General features: G+C 43.9%; 1 protein-coding gene across 2 annotated transcripts; it reads right to left on the bottom strand.

Moving 5' to 3' along the window:
• Positions 1-1,749: 1,749 nt before the first annotated feature.
• On the bottom strand, positions 1,750-19,719 carry st7l (suppression of tumorigenicity 7 like). Of its 2 annotated transcripts, none has more exons than XM_014166116.2 (15): positions 19,102-19,719; positions 18,423-18,505; positions 18,017-18,176; positions 17,724-17,778; positions 17,484-17,623; positions 17,238-17,316; positions 16,995-17,083; positions 16,774-16,874; positions 15,914-16,028; positions 15,571-15,643; positions 15,161-15,263; positions 8,123-8,273; positions 7,804-7,896; positions 7,536-7,675; positions 1,750-3,656 (listed from the first exon to the last, which is right to left on the bottom strand). In XM_014166116.2, the coding sequence occupies exons 1-15, from the start codon at positions 19,307-19,309 to the stop codon at positions 3,561-3,563; spliced, it is 1,686 nt and encodes a 561-aa protein (XP_014021591.1). In that variant the 5' UTR covers positions 19,310-19,719; the 3' UTR covers positions 1,750-3,560. The 2 variants fall into 2 exon arrangements, with proteins under 2 accessions (XP_014021591.1, XP_014021592.1); XM_014166117.2 differs by having other exon boundaries at positions 17,508-17,623; positions 19,102-19,718.
• Positions 19,720-19,761: the final 42 nt, after the last annotated feature.

Below are 19,761 nucleotides of genomic sequence, written 5' to 3'. Positions count from 1 at the left end.
GCTGAGCTGTAGTCAATGAACAGCATTCTCACATACACTACCATTCAAAAGTTTGGGGTCACTTAGAAATGTCCTTGTTTTTTAAAGAAAAGCAAAAATTTTTGTCCATTAAAATATCATCAAATTGATCAGAAATACAGTGTAGACATTGTTAATGTTGTAAATGACTATTGTAGCTGGAATTGGCCCATTTTTTATGGAATATCTACTGTACATAGGCGTACAGAGGCCCATCATCAGCAACCATCACTCCTGTGTTCCAATGGCATGTTGTGTTAGCTAATCCAAGTTTATCATTTTAAAAGGCTAATTGACCATTAGAAAACCCTTTTGCTATTATGTTAGCACAGCTGAAAACTGTTGTTCTGATTAAAGAAGCAATTAAACTGGCCTTCTTTAGACTAGTTGAGTATCTGGAGCATCAGCATTTGTGGGTTCGATTACAGGCTCAAAATGGCCAGAATCAAGACGTTTCTTCTGAAACTCGTCAGTCTATTCTTGTTCTGAGAAATGAAGGCTATTCCATGCGAGAAATTGCCAAGAAACTAAAGATCTCGTACAACTCTGTGTACTACTCCCTTCACAGAACAGTACAAACTGGTCCTAACCAGAATATAAAGAGGAGTGGGTGGCCCCGGTGCACAACTGAGCAAGAGGACAAGTACATTAGAGTGTCTAGTTTGAGAAAGAGACGCCTCACAAGTCCTCAACTGGCAGCTTCATTAAATAGTACCCGCAAAACACCAGTCTCAACGTCAATAGTGAAGAGGCGACTTCGGGATGTTGGCCTTCTCGGATAAACTTGGATTAGCTAACACAACGTGCCATTGGAACACAGAAGTGATGGTTGCTGATAATGGGCCTCTGTATGCCTGTAGATATGTAGATATTCCATTCAAAATCTGCCGTTTCCAGCTACAATAGTCATTTACAACATTAACAATGACTACACTGTATTTTAATGGACAAAAAAAATAGCTTTTCTTTAAAAAACAAGGACATTTCTAAGTGACCCCAAACTTTTGAATGGTAGTGTTGGTGTTCCTTTTATCCAGGTAGGAAAGGGCAGTGTGGAATGTAATTGAGATTGCGTCATCTGTGGATCTGTTGGGGCGGTATGCTTATTGGAGTGGGTCTACGGTGATGTCTAAGAATGTGATGTCTAGTTTTAACACACACACACTCAGCTTGAAGAGTTTAGTGATAATAATGATTTCATCATTGGTTACTGTTATCATTATTATTGCCAATGATTATGGTGACAGAACCCATTGTATTATATTATTGAATTAAATGATTATATCAACTATTAAAACTACAGAAATGCTGTTGTTTATCCTTTTCATTCTCCTGGAAGGTTTAGCATGGCTATAAATGATAGAGAAGTTGACTAAAGCACAAACAGACCTGGCTACTAGGCATGACAAAAGAAACATGCAGTGTCCACGTTTCATATGACATTTTGAACGACATGTAGATGCTTTGTTGTTGCTAGGAGTTACGATCTCATTGTGTCTATCTAGACTCTTATTCCTGTAACTACGCAAGAGAAGCTGCTAGAAAAATCACATTTAAATGTATATCAAACCTTTCAGAAAATGTGACCTTGATGCCACACATTGGCCCCGTTATAGAAAGACCCAGGCAGTCTGGACTTGATTTACATGTATGTTCTCTGTCTAGGTAAACCATAGAGCCTCCTAGGCCTACATCCCCAAGACATAATCATAAAACAAATTCCATCTTGAATCGTTTTCTTATTTATTTTATTTGTTCACAATGTACAACAAAAATTCAAAACACAAACACATTAAAATGACATTCAATAACCAATTTATTGTGAGCTATCCGACTCATCATATGGTAGTTAGGTCAAACATTAGGACTTCTGTCTTCAGCATTTCATCATGTTACTCAAACATAACCCAAGAGTATGGAATTACAATAGTGTACAGTAAGTACACCCAGATAGTGCACAGTATAGCCAGATAGGAATGTTGATGGCTTTGACACATAAGTTGAATGAAAGCAAACCAATTATTAGTGCTGTTCAAGCAATGTGTGAGAATTGACCATGATGCAAACGCACCACCGGCAACCAATAAACGGTCAGCTCTCACTGCTGTCTTGACTCATAATTGGGTTCATGTATACTCCAACATATAATACAGTTGAAGGAATTAGCAAATGAATGAGCATGTTCTGAAACCACTGGTCTTCTACGGTGAATAAGGCACTGTATGCCCGCAACGTCGGTTCATCAATACAATAAATATCTGGCAGTACCGAAGGGCAATGTCTTTCAATTTCATCAAGCCGATTATTTCCAATCTGTCTGTTGAGCCAGTGAGGCACTTCATGCTACTCAAGTCCTGCCACAGAATATTGGCTATTGACTAGTCTTAGATTATGGTTCAGAGTATTTGCTGATGAGGATAAAGTGAGATCATACAGTACTTCAAACAAATAGTGTCCTGTTGTGATTGCTATTGCCTCATAACAAGTGCTTGACTTGGAGTGAAATAGGTGCCGGTACTCATTTTGGGTGCCGGTACTGTATATATTTTTGTGCAGGAGCTCCACAATACTTTTGAGCTAATATTTTATAAGAGGAACAGGAGCTCAAGCAGTAGAACATGCCGGTGCCGGTACTCAGCTCCGGTGAGCTCCTGCCCAAGTTAAACACTGCCCATAACACCTGAGCAATACGAGTTGCCTCCAACTCATAGAAGAGACACTAGAAATGCAGCTTTCAAGTATGTAATTGGCTGTGAATGATGCCATGACTGCCCATGGTCTCACAAACTCCGCCCCATAGGAAGACTATGTACCATAAAGGTTATGCTTTTTTTTTACCTATCTGAACTGTCATGTACTCTTTTGACACACATACTTTGTTCTAGTGAACAGGAATGTGTCTGTACATAACTGTGATCCTGGAAAACAGGCCTTCTGGTACCGTTTATCCTCTTCTTTACCTCTATCTCGCTCCTGTTGCACCAGCTAACACAGGCAATACATTTGGCCAGATATTATCAACAGCAAATAGAACAGAGTAGCAACTGTAGTGTTAGCTTTCAGAATGATGAAACGTGAACCATCACTGCACACCACCACCAAAAAAAAAAAAGAATTGTGTGCTCATTTAGAATCATTCATTTACTGTTTCAGCACTTCATCTATGAGAGAATGGCCCAATTTCGAGGTCAGACTTGGGAGTAAACTGTGGGTTGAAATACTCTCAATGTACCATTCTGTGTTACTCAACGTAACTTATAATAATAATAAAAAATGAATGACTGTGTGAATATCTGGTAAACGTTTACTTTAAAGAAATCTGTCTCATGATACAAGACTTGGCCAACAGAATCATTACCAAAGTGTGTGCAAATGCTGAAGACAGGAGAGCAAACATTTCTGTCTATAGTTTTGGAGTGTTGGTGTCTGAGGAGTGTGTTTGTGTATGTGGTGTGTGTGTGTGTGTGTGTGTGTGTGTGTGTGTGTGTGTGTGTGTGTGTGTGGTGTGTGCGTGTGCGCGTGTGTGTGTGTGTGTGATGGGGTCAGATTCGAGTCAGCTGATGCCAAAAACTGGACGGCATGAAGCTCTCCATCTTGTCAGCAAAGAAACCCAGGGGTGCGAAGAGGGTGCTGAAGAACTGAGGAATGAAACAAAGATATTTCAATACACTGCTTTCAATAGCATACACAAGGGGTACTCAAATCCTACCCTACGAGGTCCGGCGCCTGCTGGTTTTCTGTACTACCTGATCATTAATTGCACACACACCTGGTGTCCCAGGTCTAAAATCAGTCCCTGATTAGAGGGGGACAATGGAAAAAATGCAGTGGAACTGGCTTTGAGGTCTAGAGTTCAGTTTGAGGGGCCTACACCATCTCAAATCATACCACACAGCTCTATCTTTGTACATGTATATCTTTACAAGCTCAGTCACAACAATAACACAATTGTACATGTGCTAGAACTATATGTCTTACAATGCTATGTTGTGGCACTGACCTACATGGGGTGGCTACCCCAACACGATAGAACTGACGAACGGAAATGAACACACTTTCATTTGAATTTTTGACAACTGCTATTCAACAAACTACACAGACTGCTGTGGGGAAAAAAAGAGACTAGTATGATGAAATCAAAGTGAGACGACAAGCACTGGGTTGTTGTATTGAGGGGGCATGTTAGAATGTACCCTTCATCTAGGGTTGAATACCAGAGCTTGCATCACTACTACACCCTAGGGATCCAAGGTCTAATTCTATAAAACGCTCTCCCAAAACAAATAAGCAAGGAGAGAGGAGACCCATAACCCTTGTTGAGGCCTCTGTCGCCAGCTTAACCAATTGAAATTGGCCCACGACCGCGTATCTGAAAAATGTTTCAACCTCAATAGTTAAATCCACCGTAAACAACACTTTAATGTGTTTATGAAGCAATACGTTTGCGAGGTGAACAGATGGTTGTGACAGGATAGGGGAAGCAGAACCACAGCAAGGCTCTAGTATCTGGAACCACGGCCAAAGCTTAAAGCATGCAATGCCATGGGTCTCTCTCCCCCAATGCATTTAGTCTCAACCTACAGCGATGACACTGCCCAACGTGATAGACATAGGCTAGTCCTCATGCCTAGTACAACCACAGGAATGGAAAATATTTTTGAAAACATACCTCACGTTAAGATATTAGCCCAATCGATCAAGGTTTTTCCAAATACAGGTCTGCAAATTGGAAAGTTATTGAGCGTGGCCTTCACACATTATTTTTGTTGAAAGGTATTTTGTCCAACTATTTGCTGGTGTTTATAAAAACAAGCCTTTAGGTAAACATTTCAATAATCACAAGTCTATAGAGACGTCCACCCAGACCAAACAGCGTGCAGTGACCATGAGTCAGATGTGTCAAAGTGTTTAAAAACACCCAGTCAAATAAGATTCACTATATATACAAAAGTATGTGGATACGCCTTCAAATTAGTGGATTTGGCTGTTTCAGCCACACCAGTTGCTAACAGGTGTATACAATTGAGCCCACAGCCATGTACTCTCCATAGACAAACATTGGCAGTAGCATGGCCTTACGGAAGAGGTCAGTGACTTTCAACGTGGCACCGTCGTAGGATACCACCTTTCCAACAAGTCAATTTGTCAAATTTCTGTCCTGTTAGGGCTGTCCCGGTCAACTGTAAGTGCTGCTGTTATTGTGAAGTGGAAACGTATAGGAGCAACAACGGCTCAGCCGCAAAGTGGTAGGCCACACAAGCTCACAGAACGGGACCGTCGAGTGCTGAAGCGTGTAGCGCGTAAAAATCGTCTGTCCTCGGTTGCAACACTCACTACCGAGTTCCAAACGGTCTCTGGAAGCAACTTCAGCACAAGAACTGTTGTCAGGAACTTCATGAAATGGGTTTCCATGGCCGAGCAGCCGCACACAAGCCTAAGATCACCATGCGCAATGCCAAGCGTTGGCTGGAGTGGTGTAAAGTTCGTCGCCATTGGACTCTGGGGCAGTGGAAACACGTTCTCTGGAGTGATGAATCACACTTCACCATCTTGCAGTCCGACGGACAAATCTGGGTTTGACGGATGCCAGGAGCTCGCTACCTGTCCCAATGCATAGTGCCAACTGTAAAGTTTGGTGGAGGAGGAATAATGGTCTGGGGCTGTTTTTCATGGTCCGGGCTAGGCCCCTTAACGCTACAGCATACAATGACATTCCAACTTTGTGGCAACAGTTTGGGGAAGGCCCTTTCCTGTTTCAGCATGACAATGCCCCAGTGCATAAAGGTAGGTCCATACAGAAATGGTTTGGCGAGATCGCTGTGGGAGAACATGACTAGCCTGCACAGAGACCTGACCAACTCCATATTAATGCCCATGATTTTGGAATGAGATGTTTGACGAGCAGGTGTTCACATCCTTCTGGTCATGCAGTGTATATAAAAATAAACTCTCTCGTCATACCACTCAGTCACCTACTTCGGAAGACTTTGAAAAACAACATCCATCCTCCATAAGATGGAGTGAGTTACAAAGCACACTTTGAATTAGGTTAGGCCTAGCTCTACTGATCAACTGCCACCAATGAGCCACAGAATAGGTAACCTAATAAAAGCTGGTTGAGGACAGACATGGCTGCCATATAGTGGGGCTAGGAGTAGATAAAGAGGAAGCGTGGGGGGGGGTCACCCCACTGTCCTGTTTCAGGCCGGGGATTTTTATCCTCTTCCGCAGAAATCTCTGTTTTTCCTCAGAGAACGGTGTGGGCCTGGGCCGTTCCCCTCCCTCCAGCCTCTGAGGCTTTCATGTAGTGCCTCTATCTGGCCCTTACACAAACCAGGCTCTCCACTGCGCTGTAAAAGTGTTATCTAGAGGCAGTCTTTCCCATAACAAAAGTGTGAGTGCGCGGCGGTCTCTGCAGGCTTGTTTTTGCCCAGGCTAATGGCCCTGCTCTGCTGTGTAAAGTGAGAGCTAATAAACAGGGCCACCGTAAACAGAGGATTAGCGTGAGAGAGGGCCTAGCCAAACAAGCTAAAAACAGAAACACTGACAGTCTGCCACACTGTCTTATAAATAAACAAGGGACTAAATCACATACATCAAACCCAATGCTTATACCCTGGAACTAATGCGCATGCTGTAAGCCTATGTCGAATTGTGTTATCAGCTGCTGGCTTACGCTCTTTCGGCCCCCATATATTCCCATAATGTGCGGGAAAAGGGGCTCTGTGAAATGGGCTATGGGGGCAATTGGACTGCAGTTCTTTACTTTTGATGTTTAACAGGCACGGTGCATTAGGCAATTGAGCCTGGGCTTTGAAAAGGACTGAGTGGAGGTGTTAACCTGTTCTGCTAGTGACCGGCACAGGGTTCAGTTGGAGATGCTGCTTTTGCGCCAAGTCGCACAGTACAGTACTCTAGGAATCTACTTAGACAACAGGATATGGTTAAGCTATATTTCATTCTCACACCTTGGAGACAAAAACAGCTCGATTAAATGATACAATATTAAATCCTAAGAGATTCTGGCTGTATTTCTCTAGCGCTGTGCAGTGAAAGACACAGGACCCTCTTACAACCAGACCCTGGCATCCCATGACCCTCGTTGTTGACAGAGACGAGAGGCAGCGACTACACCAGAGGTCAACTGGGTCGGAGTACATGAGAATAATAACACGCATACAACATGTCTTAATAATTTCATCGTTCCAATTAAAAACGCTTCTAAATTTAAAAACAGATCCAGTTTGATATCAGCAAATAACTCTAGGTTAATGGTATTTTCTATACTAGGATATGTCAATGCCACACCTCTGCAACTCCTGAGAAAGTTGATCACAAAGCAGAGAAATACCACATCCAGATTCCATTTATATACTGATAACCTTGTTTTTTTGCTAGCTCAAATGACCATGTATTCATTCAGTGAATGTAACATGAAAAGCCATGTGAAGCGGCCCATAGTAAATATTACCCCCCAACAACCAAAACGATCAGCGGAAGAGAATTGCACGACTTACTGCTTTGGCAAAGACGCCCATGAGCTCAGGAAACTGGTGTGTGAGCATGGCCAGCATGGCAGTGAACGAACAAAGGCCCGCTGTGAAGAGGATGAAGAAGGGAAGCTCTTTCTTTGGGTACACAGACACCTCGTGGAAGGCTGCAGAAGAGAATGAGAGAGGGGGGGACAGAGAGAGAGGAGAAGAGAGAGATAGAGGCACATATTATCATCAGAATTGACCATTTCATTGAGTATACTGTATAGTAGTGACTTGTCCTACTACTTACAGGGCAGCAGTTCCCGATCTGCTGTTTCTGTGCACCCAGGGTAGGGGTAAAACAGGTGACCCTTCTCTAGAGGGTAGGGAATTATCCGAAAAGCTTCAGGGGCAGGAGAGAAATGCAGAAAAACACATCAAGCATGAGAATTGATTCAAAGGTGGTACGCGCATAGATTTTAATGTCAATTATTTTTTCATGGGAGTACTGCCAATGCATTGATGCATGTATAACTATGTTGTTTTAATTGCCAGAAATGCAATCAATGAATTAATCAACCTACTAATTAATCAAACAACAATCAATCAATCAATGTCCCAGTACGTACTGCCTTCCCAGGTGCAGTGCAGCAGGTTTAAGGCTCCCTCAGCCCTCTTCCAGTGCTGCAGGTGAAAGAAGGCGTAGGCCACCGCCTCGCTGTCCCCCCTCTTCAGGATGTGTTCTGGAGGCAGGATCAGACTCTTCATCTCTAATAAATACTACAGACAGAGAGGCAGACAGGAGATAACGCCGTTACAGTACATTACAGGCAAATGTGTTGACATAGACAGCAGACGCTCTTATCCAGGGTGGCTTACAACCAGTGCTAGATAAACAACCGCATTTCGCAATAATAGTCGCTATCGGCAACATTTGTGCCGTTCAGAAGAGAGAAGTGTGAATGTGAGTGCAAGAAAGACAAGGGCAGCGTAGTTCATTTATTTTCAATGGGAATTAGTCAGCACCTCATCCATATCCTGTTGAGCAATAATTCCCTAGGCTAAGGCTATCTGACCGATAGACTGAAATATACTTTTCCTCGTGAGGTATTTGTTGAGAGGCCTTGTTTTGCAATTGTTCAAGTGGGGAAAATCTAAAGCCTCTCTCTGCTCTGTTACTGTTAGATTCAGAGTGTAACCTCCCCTTGTAAGTTCCTCCCACCGAGTCAGGCAGTACTATGCTGTGTGGTGCTGCCGACTTTCCTCCGTGTCTGGACTGTGTGTGTGTGTGTGTGGCGGCGTGGCAGTGGCGTTAATCCCCTCTGAACTGGTCCCCTGGGCTGTGGGGCCAGCAGGGACCGTTGGGGTTGGGCCTTCTGGATTCCCAGGCAGCCTGCTTCACAGGACTATGAGTCTTAGACTGACACTTTGGGAAGGTTACCCTAAAGCTAATCCTGTTTAATCCCCCCCATGGTCACAGGCTCAGCCAGCCAGCCAGCCCAGTGCAAAGCAGCCCAGAGCCGCCCTGCTCGCCCAGGAGGCTGCACCCAGGGCCAGAGGGGCAGACCAGCCCTCTGCACTGATCTCCTCTTCCCTCAGGGACAGTTAGCTGGTGTGTTAGCTGGCTGGCTACAGTGTGTCTACATGAATATGATGCCGATTGGTTATGCTTGGATAACTGTCTGTGAGTTTGACGTTTTTGAGAATGACGACTGTCTAGCACTTTTTAAAGACGTTTTCAGCGCACTCCACTTCTCGTTGCAGTGATTTATTTGAGTTGCAGTCGTTCAATGGCGTGCGCGACTTTCATGTCCTCGCCAAATTTGAGACTTTTATGCCAGTCAGCACTTAGGCTTACTGTACAGATTAGCTCTCCCACCCTGTCCCTGGAGAGCTACCCTCCTGTAGGTTTATGCTCCAACCCCAGTTGTAACTAACCTGATCCAGCTTTTCAACCAGCTAATTATTAGAATCAGGTGCGCTAGATTAGGGTTGGAGCGAAAACCTACACGGTAGCTCTCCAGGAACAGGGTTGGAGAGGCCTGCTATATAGATGCTGAGCATACTTCATTCTGTTAGGAGCAGCACTTTTAACCAGGTATACCAGTGTGTTTAATAAGGGTAGAGGTGATGGTTACCAAAGCATTTGACTGGCAGCTGTCCTTCCTGGCATGCCCTGGCATAAGGGTGGGTAACACCTCGGCCCTCTGCGCTGCCTCCCTCCTCCGTACACCCCTTCACCAGTCGCCTCTTTGATGAAGGGATTGAGTTTCATTGACGTTCCTCTTTTATCTTGGAACACTCATAAGCCGGAGCATAACTCATAAGCCTCCCTCAGATTTTAATCTTCGGCATTTAGCACAATGGAACAAGTCGACGACATCTAGCCGTCGTCTCATTGGCTCACGGTGCTGTTGAAGGATAGGTGACCTCTGAGGACGTCTGTCATGTTAGGTCACCCGAAGGTAGCAGTGGACTGAACTGGACGGATGCTGGAATAGGAGGATGATACTGACCCGAGAAAGTGATCTAAAAGGTCAGTTTTGTATTGTTCCTTCCAATGATTAAGGTTAGGATCTGGTGAAGGTGAGCTGACCCTAGAGCTGTGCCAAGGCACTTCTTACTACCGTCCGTCTCCTCCAGTGAAGTGTTGGATCACACCTACTACTCCCTAAGTCAAGCCTCCATCCACCTGAATTCTGAACAAGGCTGAGGAGGCCATCGCCACAACATAGGCTACCAGGCACAAAGCAGCACAATCCAAATGCGCGAGGAAGTGTTAACCACAGGAGTGTGCTAAATATAAAACACATTCAGGTGTCCTTAACACTTGACCAGCCATACAGGCTTCCCTCTGTCCGGTTCCTCAACCTTCCTACTGTTCCTTGGAGAGAGAGGGAGAGAGAGAAGAGAGAGCGAGACTGATTGGGACAGACAAGAAAAAAAGTGGCGAGGAGAGGGGGAGCGAGCAGAGCGGTTAAGAGGTTGAGCACTGAAACAGCTGGGTGTGTGGAGCATTTAGTGCAGTCTGCTCATGTGATGTAGCGTGATGTCCATATATAATCCCCTCAGGCCTGCTGCGATGCTGGCCCTAACACTCCCCACGCCTGACCTCCCAGAATGCCCATAAATCTTGCCTTCATTACACCACTCTTCCAAGGCTGCCTGGTGGGGGCTGGCTGGTGGACTGACTGACTGCCGAGGGGTCACGTTGCCGAGGCCGGTGGGAGGAATCGGGGGGTCTCGCTCGTTGATTGAAGCAGGGGAATGCGGGGAAGCTGCTGGGAATGGAAGCCCACCCACAACAGAGCCAGAGGAGCTCGCTCCAGTCCAGTGAACAACTGGTATCTGTGTGTGAACACTGGCTGCCGGGCAGAAAACAACCCACGCCAGGCATGCCTCGGGCTCTACGGCTACAGGTGCACTCACTGACCATTTAGACAGACAAGAACAGGGGTCCCTTGTGAAAGAGATACACACCGTATCTTGATAAGATCTCAATGGGACTCACCTTGATAAATAAATAAAAGACAAGTCTGACACAAATCATTTAGACCAGGAAATAATCCCGCTGCATAATCTCAAAAGCTTTGACTATAAGAAGACCAAAGCACCCAACCTCTAGTGGACTCAATGAGTTGACTTGAAAACGGTGAGGCCGACAGAACATGCTTCACTCCCGCGCTCCTGAGGACAATCCGACAGACACAACTCTTTAAAAGTCGCCGCGTTAAGTCAGTCGTCATGTCTGTCTCTCTGTCCGTCTGCGTGTACCAAGGCGCATGCCACCCACCTGAGGATCAGCCTTTTTCAGCCATCTATTTCCTGTTTGAGGGGTGCAAAATCCAACTGTCTCTTCAATATCACTGGATTGATTGCTTTCATTTGACTCCTGCGAACCTTTCATACTCTTGCTTGAGCCTGTCATTTTTTCTCCGTTAAAGGTACGACTGCAGAAATGTTTGTAACGGCCTGGCAAACACACCCTGGTAATGGCTGAAATGGACTCAATGGGAGACGTTGTCTTTCCGTTGCGTCTATAATGACGCTAAAGCTTCACCTGGGATTCAACGCATCGTTTCGATACTTACATCACAAGAAAGAGAAGAAAGATAGCTTTATTTTGATGGGTGTTGATTTTTTTGGTGGAATTAAAAAAATGAAATTTAATACAGATGTTTACAAGTTAGATGCGCTGAAATGAAACAAGTACCAAAAATGAACACTTGAATTATTGTGGTATTATGTCTGATCTCGCAAACAATGTACAGTATGTTTAGATAGGTGTAATCTAGAGCCGAGTGTGGTGATTTCTAATCTCGGATATCCTGCTATTGACACACTTGTTGAATTACGCAACAGAAAGTGACAACAACAGTAATTAATTAGGCAGTCTAGACAGCACAGGTGAGTGCAGGGAGGCGTAGACAGGGCATGTTTTTGCAGCCCTGTCCCATCCCGTTATGGTAATGTTTTCATGTATGAAAATACACCCATTGTATTTATGCAAATGAGGCAGCTCATTTGATTTATTTTACCAAAGGAAAAAAAACACCTGTCACCATTAGAAAATGTACAGTATCATCAGAAAGTATTCATACCCCATGACTTATTCCACATTTTGTGTTACAGCTTGAACTCAAAATGGATGAAATAAAAACAATTCTCATCCATCTACACACAATACCGCATGACAAAGTGAAAACATGTTTTTCGAAATGTTAGCAATTGTATTGAAAAGAAATACAGATATTTATATAAGTATTCACAGCAGTGAGCCAATATACGTTAGATTCACCGTTGCCATAGATTTTCAAGCCGATTTAAGTCCAAACTCTAACTAGGCCAATCAGGAACATTAAATGTCGTCTTGGTAAGCAACTCCAGTGTATATTTGGCCTTGTGTTTTATGTTATTGTCCTCCTGAATGTTGACTTTTCTGGTTGAAAGCAGACAACCAGGTTTTCCTCTAGGATTTTGCCTGAGCTTAGCTCTATTCTGTTTCTTTTAATCCTGAAAAACTCCCTAGTCCACTCCTTGCCGGTGACAAGCATACTCATAACATGATGCAGCCACCACCATGCTTGAAAAGTGGTACTCAGTGATGTGGTGTGTTGGATTTTCCCCAAACATAACGGTTTGTATTCAGAACAAAGTTAATTTCTTTGCCACATTTTTTACAATTTTATTTTAGTGCCTTATTGCAAACAGGATGCATGTTTTGGAATATTTTTTATATGTACAGGCTTCTTTTCACTCAGGCATTTATGTTAGTATTGTTGAGTAACTACAATGTTGTTGATCCATACTGTTTTTTTCACTACCATTAAAAACTAACTGTTTAAAGTCACAACTGGCCATGAGCGGTTTCTTTCCTCTCCGGCAACTGAGTTAGGAAGGACACCAGTATGTTTGTAGGGACTGGGTGTATTGATACACCATCCAAAGTGTAATTAATAACTTCACCATTCTCAAAGACATATTCAATGCCTGCTTCTTTTTTTTCTTACCCATCTACCAATAGGTGTCCTTCTTTGCGAAGCATTGGAAAACCTCCCTGGTGTATGTGTTTGAAATTCACTGCTTGACTGAGGGACCTTACAGATAATTGTATATGTGTGGGGTACAGAGATGAGGTAATCATTCAAAAATGATATGTTAAACACTATCCATGCAACTTATTATGTGACTTGTTAAGCACATTTTTATTCCTGAACTGATTTAGGCTTGCCATAACAAAGGGGTTGAATTGACTCGAGGCATTTCAGCTTTTCATTTTTTATTAACTTGTAAAAATGTCTAAAAACATCATTCCACTTTGACATTATGGTGTAGGCCAGTGACACAAAATCTAAATTGAATCACAACAAAATGTAGAAAAAGTCAAGGGGTGTGAATACTTTCTGAAGGCACTGTGATATATATAAGTGCAATCTAAGAAAATAAGTGACATATGACAATACATGTTATACCGGAATTCCCACCAAAATCCCTGAACTCCATTCATTATGTGTCAGTGCCAGTAAAATGTTTTATGTGCTATAATTCAGTCGATATCTGATGCATTTGAACAATTCTAAAAGGTTTGGAGTGTCTCCTGTCTACTATGAGATCTTCTTCAATGGGACAGAGATTGACAGACGGAGAGAACATATTAGTCTCTCCCAGCTCAACGGTCTAGGGCAGGGGTATTCAACTCTACCCTACAAGGTCCGGAGCTTGCTGGTTTTTGGTTCTACCTGATAATTCATTGCACACACCTGGTGTCCCAGGTCTAAATCAGTCCCTGATTTGAAGAGAACAATGACAAAATGCAGTGGAACTGGCTTCAAGGCCCAGAGTTTAGTTTGAAGGGTCTAGGGTATCACCAGTTGAAAGCAGAGGTGCTGTAGATGTGCACTATCTCTGGGATCACTACTTTATAGTCTGACCCGCCCTGTTTGTCAGTGCCGTGGCAGGGGAATGAGAGGGGGCAAAGGGGGGCTGAGAAGGGAGCAGAGAGGGGGGCAACAATGCCCCTGGGGCGGGGGGGGACAGGGAGACACTCAGGATGAGGGCCCTCACATCAAAGCCTGGATCAAAGCACTGAGTTTCCCCCTCGCTGCCTGTGACTGCCACACATCGCAGCTCACACACACACACACACACACACACACACACACACACACACACACACACACACACACACACACACACACACACACACACACACACACACACACACACACACACACACACACACACACACACACACACACACACACACACTTGCGACCACTGTGTCCGTGCATGTGTATGTGAGTGAGTGAGTGTGAGAGAGTGTGTGTGTGTGGGGGATTGTGTGTTTTACTATAGGACATCCAAGCCTAATCCCTGTGGGAAGAGATGTGCAGGAATTGTTTCTGTCTGTCTACTGCAGGGGACACATCAGGGCCCCTTGTTGTCACCCAGACCAGAGCCCAGCCCAGTCATGTCCATGATCAACGAGGTTACACCTCAGGTTCCTGTTCAGTAGGTAGAAAGGATTTTGAAACGGGGGATGTACTACCTGATCTTATGCAGTAAAAATACAGATTTGTATTTTCTGTTGCAAAAGATCTTGCTACAGTATGCCCTACTGAACACGATCCAGATCTCTTCATAGTCAACTGATAGATAGCTAATGGAATAATAATTAGGCTTATAGTTTTACCTTTGGAAAAATCCACTAAGTGCAGGGCACCATGTTCTACCGTGCTACAGAGAGAGTGAGTAGAAGTGGCTCACAGGTCCAGTCCTGACTACAGCAGCTACATTTACGATGCAGTGCAATACTGACACCTGCTGGCTATCCTAGGTCATTACAAGTACTAAAGTCAGCACACTTCTGATAGAGACGTTGATGCTCTCTGCTGCCATCACCTCAGAAGAGAATGGAGTACAGCAAAATAACTAAATAGCCATCACCTGTGTTTGTAAAATATGACAGAATTTGCTCAAATAAAGCTAACGGAAAAAACATAGTCATATCAGTTGTTGCATTTCCCCCACTAATTGTTCAGGTTAGGACTTGGATAGGGTACACTAAGCTGATTCTAGATATGTACCTTTCTGGCAATTAATGGTTACGGTTAGGATTTGGATAGCGTAAGCTTATCCTAGATCTGTGGCTGAAGGTCTCGACTGACCTTTGGCACATGTGGGTTGAACTCCACAGCTCTGTGTATAGCCTCCACAGCGTTCATCTCTGCAGTGCTCAGGCCCCGCCGGGACGCTGCCTCAGGAGAAAACCTGGGACGGATGGAGAGAGAGACAGACAGAAAGACACACCCGTGTTAAGACAGAAGTCAGGAAGACAGCTTCAAGTGTGGGGGAGGATCTCCTGCACTTCAGTCACAAAAAGAGTTGGATGTCCCACAAAAAAAGTATTGATTGTTAGTAGACAGAATTCCCCTGTGCTACTTGTCTGACCTATAAAAACAGATCTTTGTCAAGTATAGATCATGCAATATACTGTTTTTGTATGTCTTATAAAAATGGTACAATAATGGTTACTAACGGATCTTAAAATCAAAATTTCCCCCACGGGGACACTTACTTCTCTGATACAGCCCGTGCTTTCAGCAGTGCAGACGTGTAGCATATAGTAGCTGACTTTGGCAAGCTGATATCTACAACAAGAACACACACCGGTTATTTCACTTTAAGCTCAAACTAGGAGTCTGGAAATCATAAACACAGAGGACTGGTTCAAAGTTATTGTAGTTTGTTGGCTTGAACCCTGTTTTTCTCATGTGGTCCTACGTGGTTCAGTTGGTAGCATGGGGCTTTCAACGCCAGGATTAAGGGTTTGATTACCGCTGGGCCCACTAATATGAAAATGTACGCACTCATTACTGTCGCCTTGGATAAAAGCATCTGCTACATGCCATATAGCTTACCGTCATATTTGGCAAGGACTGCTTGTACATCAGCGTAAGCCTGCAGCTCCAGTAACGCCTCTAGGAGATTTTCATGTATATTCAACATTCCCAACAGTGGGAATTCTTTCATTAACTGGGAAAAAGTAAGGAACAGTAAGTGAGAGAAGGAATCATAAAATGTCAGGACTAACCAGTATTAAAAGGTGCATAGAAGAGGGCTAAAGACAGGAAGATAAACATCAGGGCCTCCAGGTCCACATTACTTCTGTTTGTTCTATCCTCTAAACAGCGACTAATTCAGACCTGGGATACCAGGGCTGCGTTCAGTATGACAAAACGGTGTAAAATGTTGAATTCAACAGAAATGCAGTACCATTTCTACTGAAAGACCAGTTGAAAAGCTTTGTGATTATGGTGGCCCAGAGGGCGATTATGAATGGTGTGCTGCAGGAGTTTTGTGATTTCAGATGGTCACACCCATATTGATCCGGCCACACCTCGCCACACCCACCAAACGGGAGCAAACATACCACAAAGGCTGTTTTAGAACGATGCAAACCGTCACGCAATGTAGCAAATGTTGAAGCGAACTGAACGCATCCCAGGTAAGTGAACTCTCCCTCTAGCCAATCAATGGCTTCAATCAATAAAAATAAATCTTACATACACCGGATAGGTACAGTGAAATGTGTTGTTTTTACAGGGTTGCTCCAGGGCACAGACAGATCTTTCACCTTGTCGGCTTGGGTATTTGAACCAGCAACCTTTCGGTTACTGGCTCAATGCTGTAACTGCTAGGTTACCTGCATAAACAGCCATAATGCAGAACTCAAGGCCCTGATTTTAACACCCCTGGTTAAGGAAATGGCAACACTCACATCTCTCATCATTTTCACTGCCTCCTTGATGCGTCCCAGCTTGCGTGCACACATGGCCAGTCTGCGTTTGATATACACCAGCAAGTTGATGTCTTTGCCAGCTATGCAAGAGAGGAAATGTATTGCATTTAATTACAAAAGTCCCATCCCTGACTAATGATTTCAAAAGGTCAAAGGCCTGAGGCTTGTGATTTGGTCCTGTACTCTCTGTTCTCTCTTACCGCTCCGCAGTGCTTGTTTGAACAGCCGCTCTGCCTCTGTGATGGTGGTGGCTTCCTCCTCAGCCAGGAGTACATAGGCAGCAGCACACCTAAAAACCACAAGGAAGACACTTGCTATGCTTTCTACTTCATAGAATACACATATTTGTTTGGCTGAATAAGACTATTCATTTTGGATTTCCCTAAATGAGCATGCAATGTCTTTTGAACCGCAACCAAAACTGTCATGATGGTAGAGCTCACTCGTGGTTCATCTCTATGGCCTGGTAAGCTGCTCTGATCCGGGCTTGGGGATTTCTCTCCCGCCAGGCCTTCTGCATAACTGTAAGAGAACAGAAAAATATAACAAATACTGAATGTATTGCCTAGACATGGATCCAGAAGACTGTCCGCAGGCCAATAAGACCCAAAGCAGTCTTTTACAAAGAATTAAGGATTCTATTCCTTCCCAGAAATGTAAACTTTGGCTTTCACTATATCATAATATACCGGTTGAAAAGCTTAGATTCAAACCAGTATCTTCAGGCTTGAGTTGCTGAGTGTCGCCAGTGAAGAAGGTCTGGTGGTCTTGAGCAGACAGGTTCATATCGTAGTAGGTCAAAGGCTCTTTTCCAGTCACCCATGTGTACCTTTAGAGGGGTACAAAATGTGTCAGTGTCAGGGGCAAAGTATTTACAAATAGCAATTTACCTTTAGATAGAAGGCCAGTGTAGCTGGGGATGTTCGTACCTGCTGTATTCTGCTCCTCTGAATAGATTTAAAGGATTCCTCCAAACTTTACACTCTGCAAAAGACAAGTGTCATTACAGTGATGGCCTTGAAAACCTGAGTCACATATTCACTGGCCACCAAATGGAAGAAAAATGGACTGCAACAGTGAGAGAGTACCTGAACTTGTGCAATCAGAAATGCTCATTTTTGTTGTCCATTGCAAAATGTTTTGTTGCGGTTTGCTACAGTGTGCTGTGCACTAATTAATTTGACCCAGGTTTGGGGAACCATACAATTGGTGAAATGTTTACCTGAGACACTGGGTCTAGGCTCAGCCTCTCCGTTGACTGAGGAGAACAGGCCAGTGGTCGTGCTGCTCTCCACCCCACCTAGGAGAGGCCGCAGATGGCTAACAGACACCTGCTCAATGAACGAGGTCCCATACTTACGGAAGTACCACCACTCAAATATCTGCAAGCAGGGGATTGGGACAGTCATACAGAGAGCAATGTACCAGTATACAAATCTTCTTGACAATTCAATTGATTGCCATTTATTTTAATCGTATCATTGTGCACTAGCTAACACATCTATGTTACCTTTGGTGTTGGTATTTGAAATGCACATTTGCAAATGTGGAGTGTCCAATCTACAATCAGGGCTAAGTATATTCACCAAACCCATGCAGTGAATAACCCTGTAATCTTCACAACTCACCAAGATTAGGCCAGAGATGAGAGAGGATGTTCCAGTGAGTGCCACATAGAATTTAGGGGTCAGTGTATTCAAGAACACAGATGCTGAAACAACAGGTAACGCTATGTTAGATCAAATGCATAACATATAAATTAATGACACTGCACAAGCCTGACTGAATAATAAGACTGGGATTCAGATTTAACACTGAACGTAAATTAGAGGCTGATAATGCAGAGCCCACTACAGACAGAGCCTGAGCCCACTACAGACAGAGCCTGTGCTGGGTCAGTGTAGCTAGCTAGCGATGTTGAAGTACCATGCCCATAGATGAAGATAGATATAGCTGGTTAGCTATGTCTCTAGCGAATAGCCACACTGACTAAGAAACTCATGCAAATCTAGCAATCACTATGCATTGCTAGTTTGAATGATGCAAACTAACGACCTAGCTAGCCGGTTAGTTGTTATTCATAAGCGTAACAGATAACGTTAGTTAGGTGTCTAATATCTAGCTAATATTTAATAAATAAACCAACCTGAGATGCTGGCTATGGAACTGTCAACCTTTCACTTCATCCACTGTCTCTCGATTTATATTTGTTAGCTAGCAGGCTGGCTACATTAGCTAACTAGCTAGCTCTCCCATTCTTTGATGGATCTGCATTACAGCTAACGTTACTTTAGCTAGCTAACTCACCTGAGGTAAGAGTGTCCTGCAATTTCAAGGGGCTTCGCAGAACATAGATCATAGTTAAAACCATGGCAAACCAAACTGCACATATGTATGTCCATGACCAGGACAGCCACGATTTTAATTTCTCTGTAAATCCAATAGATTGAGGATTACTGCTGGTGGCGTCCTCCATGTTTTTACCGGATGGCTGTGCTGTAAACAGAGGAATCATGTGCCAGTGGCACCAAAGATTTGTTATAAGTAACCCAAGAAAGATCAGAGCCTGTCGTTTCCAATGGGAGCGAATTAATCATCCTGACCAGAACGAGCAAGGAGATGGGCAGAGCCAAGCACGAGATAGCGAGCTCCTATTGGCGCGTTCTAGCATAATTTGCATATTTCCGTTAGGGAACGCCTACTCTGTGAAGTGCGCGAATGCAATAACACAACTCGTCCTCGCACTCCATCTAAACAACGTTTTTTTACTTTGGAAAAGCCTAAAGTCTACAAAACGCAGTCCCCTCTGTTTGTTACAGATTCTAGTTTTGGAAACAGAAAACTGAATGGAGATCAAATGTTTCATGTATGAGAAAATGTTCAGAATGTCGGACAAAAACCATCTCGCTCCATCTTCTCCCACTGCCGGCCACTGGGCTTCCTCTCATCACCATATTTGGTAGTGAG

This window comes from Salmo salar, chromosome ssa22 (assembly GCF_905237065.1).
Source record: "Salmo salar chromosome ssa22, Ssal_v3.1, whole genome shotgun sequence".
Lineage (NCBI taxonomy): Eukaryota > Metazoa > Chordata > Actinopteri > Salmoniformes > Salmonidae > Salmo > Salmo salar.
Note: the sequence above shows the minus strand (reverse complement) of the source record. Positions and strands in the feature narration are given on the sequence as shown.

Excerpts from the sequence above, each read along its gene's own strand:
- st7l (XM_014166116.2), bottom strand. The coding sequence starts at position 19,309 with ATGATTCCTCTGTTTACAGCACAGCCATCCGGTAAAAACATGGAGGAC. Across the intron at positions 15,644-15,913 it reads AGTCCTTGCCAAATATGACG|ATATCAGCTTGCCAAAGTCA; the intron begins GTAAGCTATATG and ends TTCTTGTTGTAG. Across the intron at positions 3,657-7,535 it reads TGGGCGTCTTTGCCAAAGCA|TTCTTCAGCACCCTCTTCGC; the intron begins GTAAGTCGTGCA and ends TTCATTCCTCAG.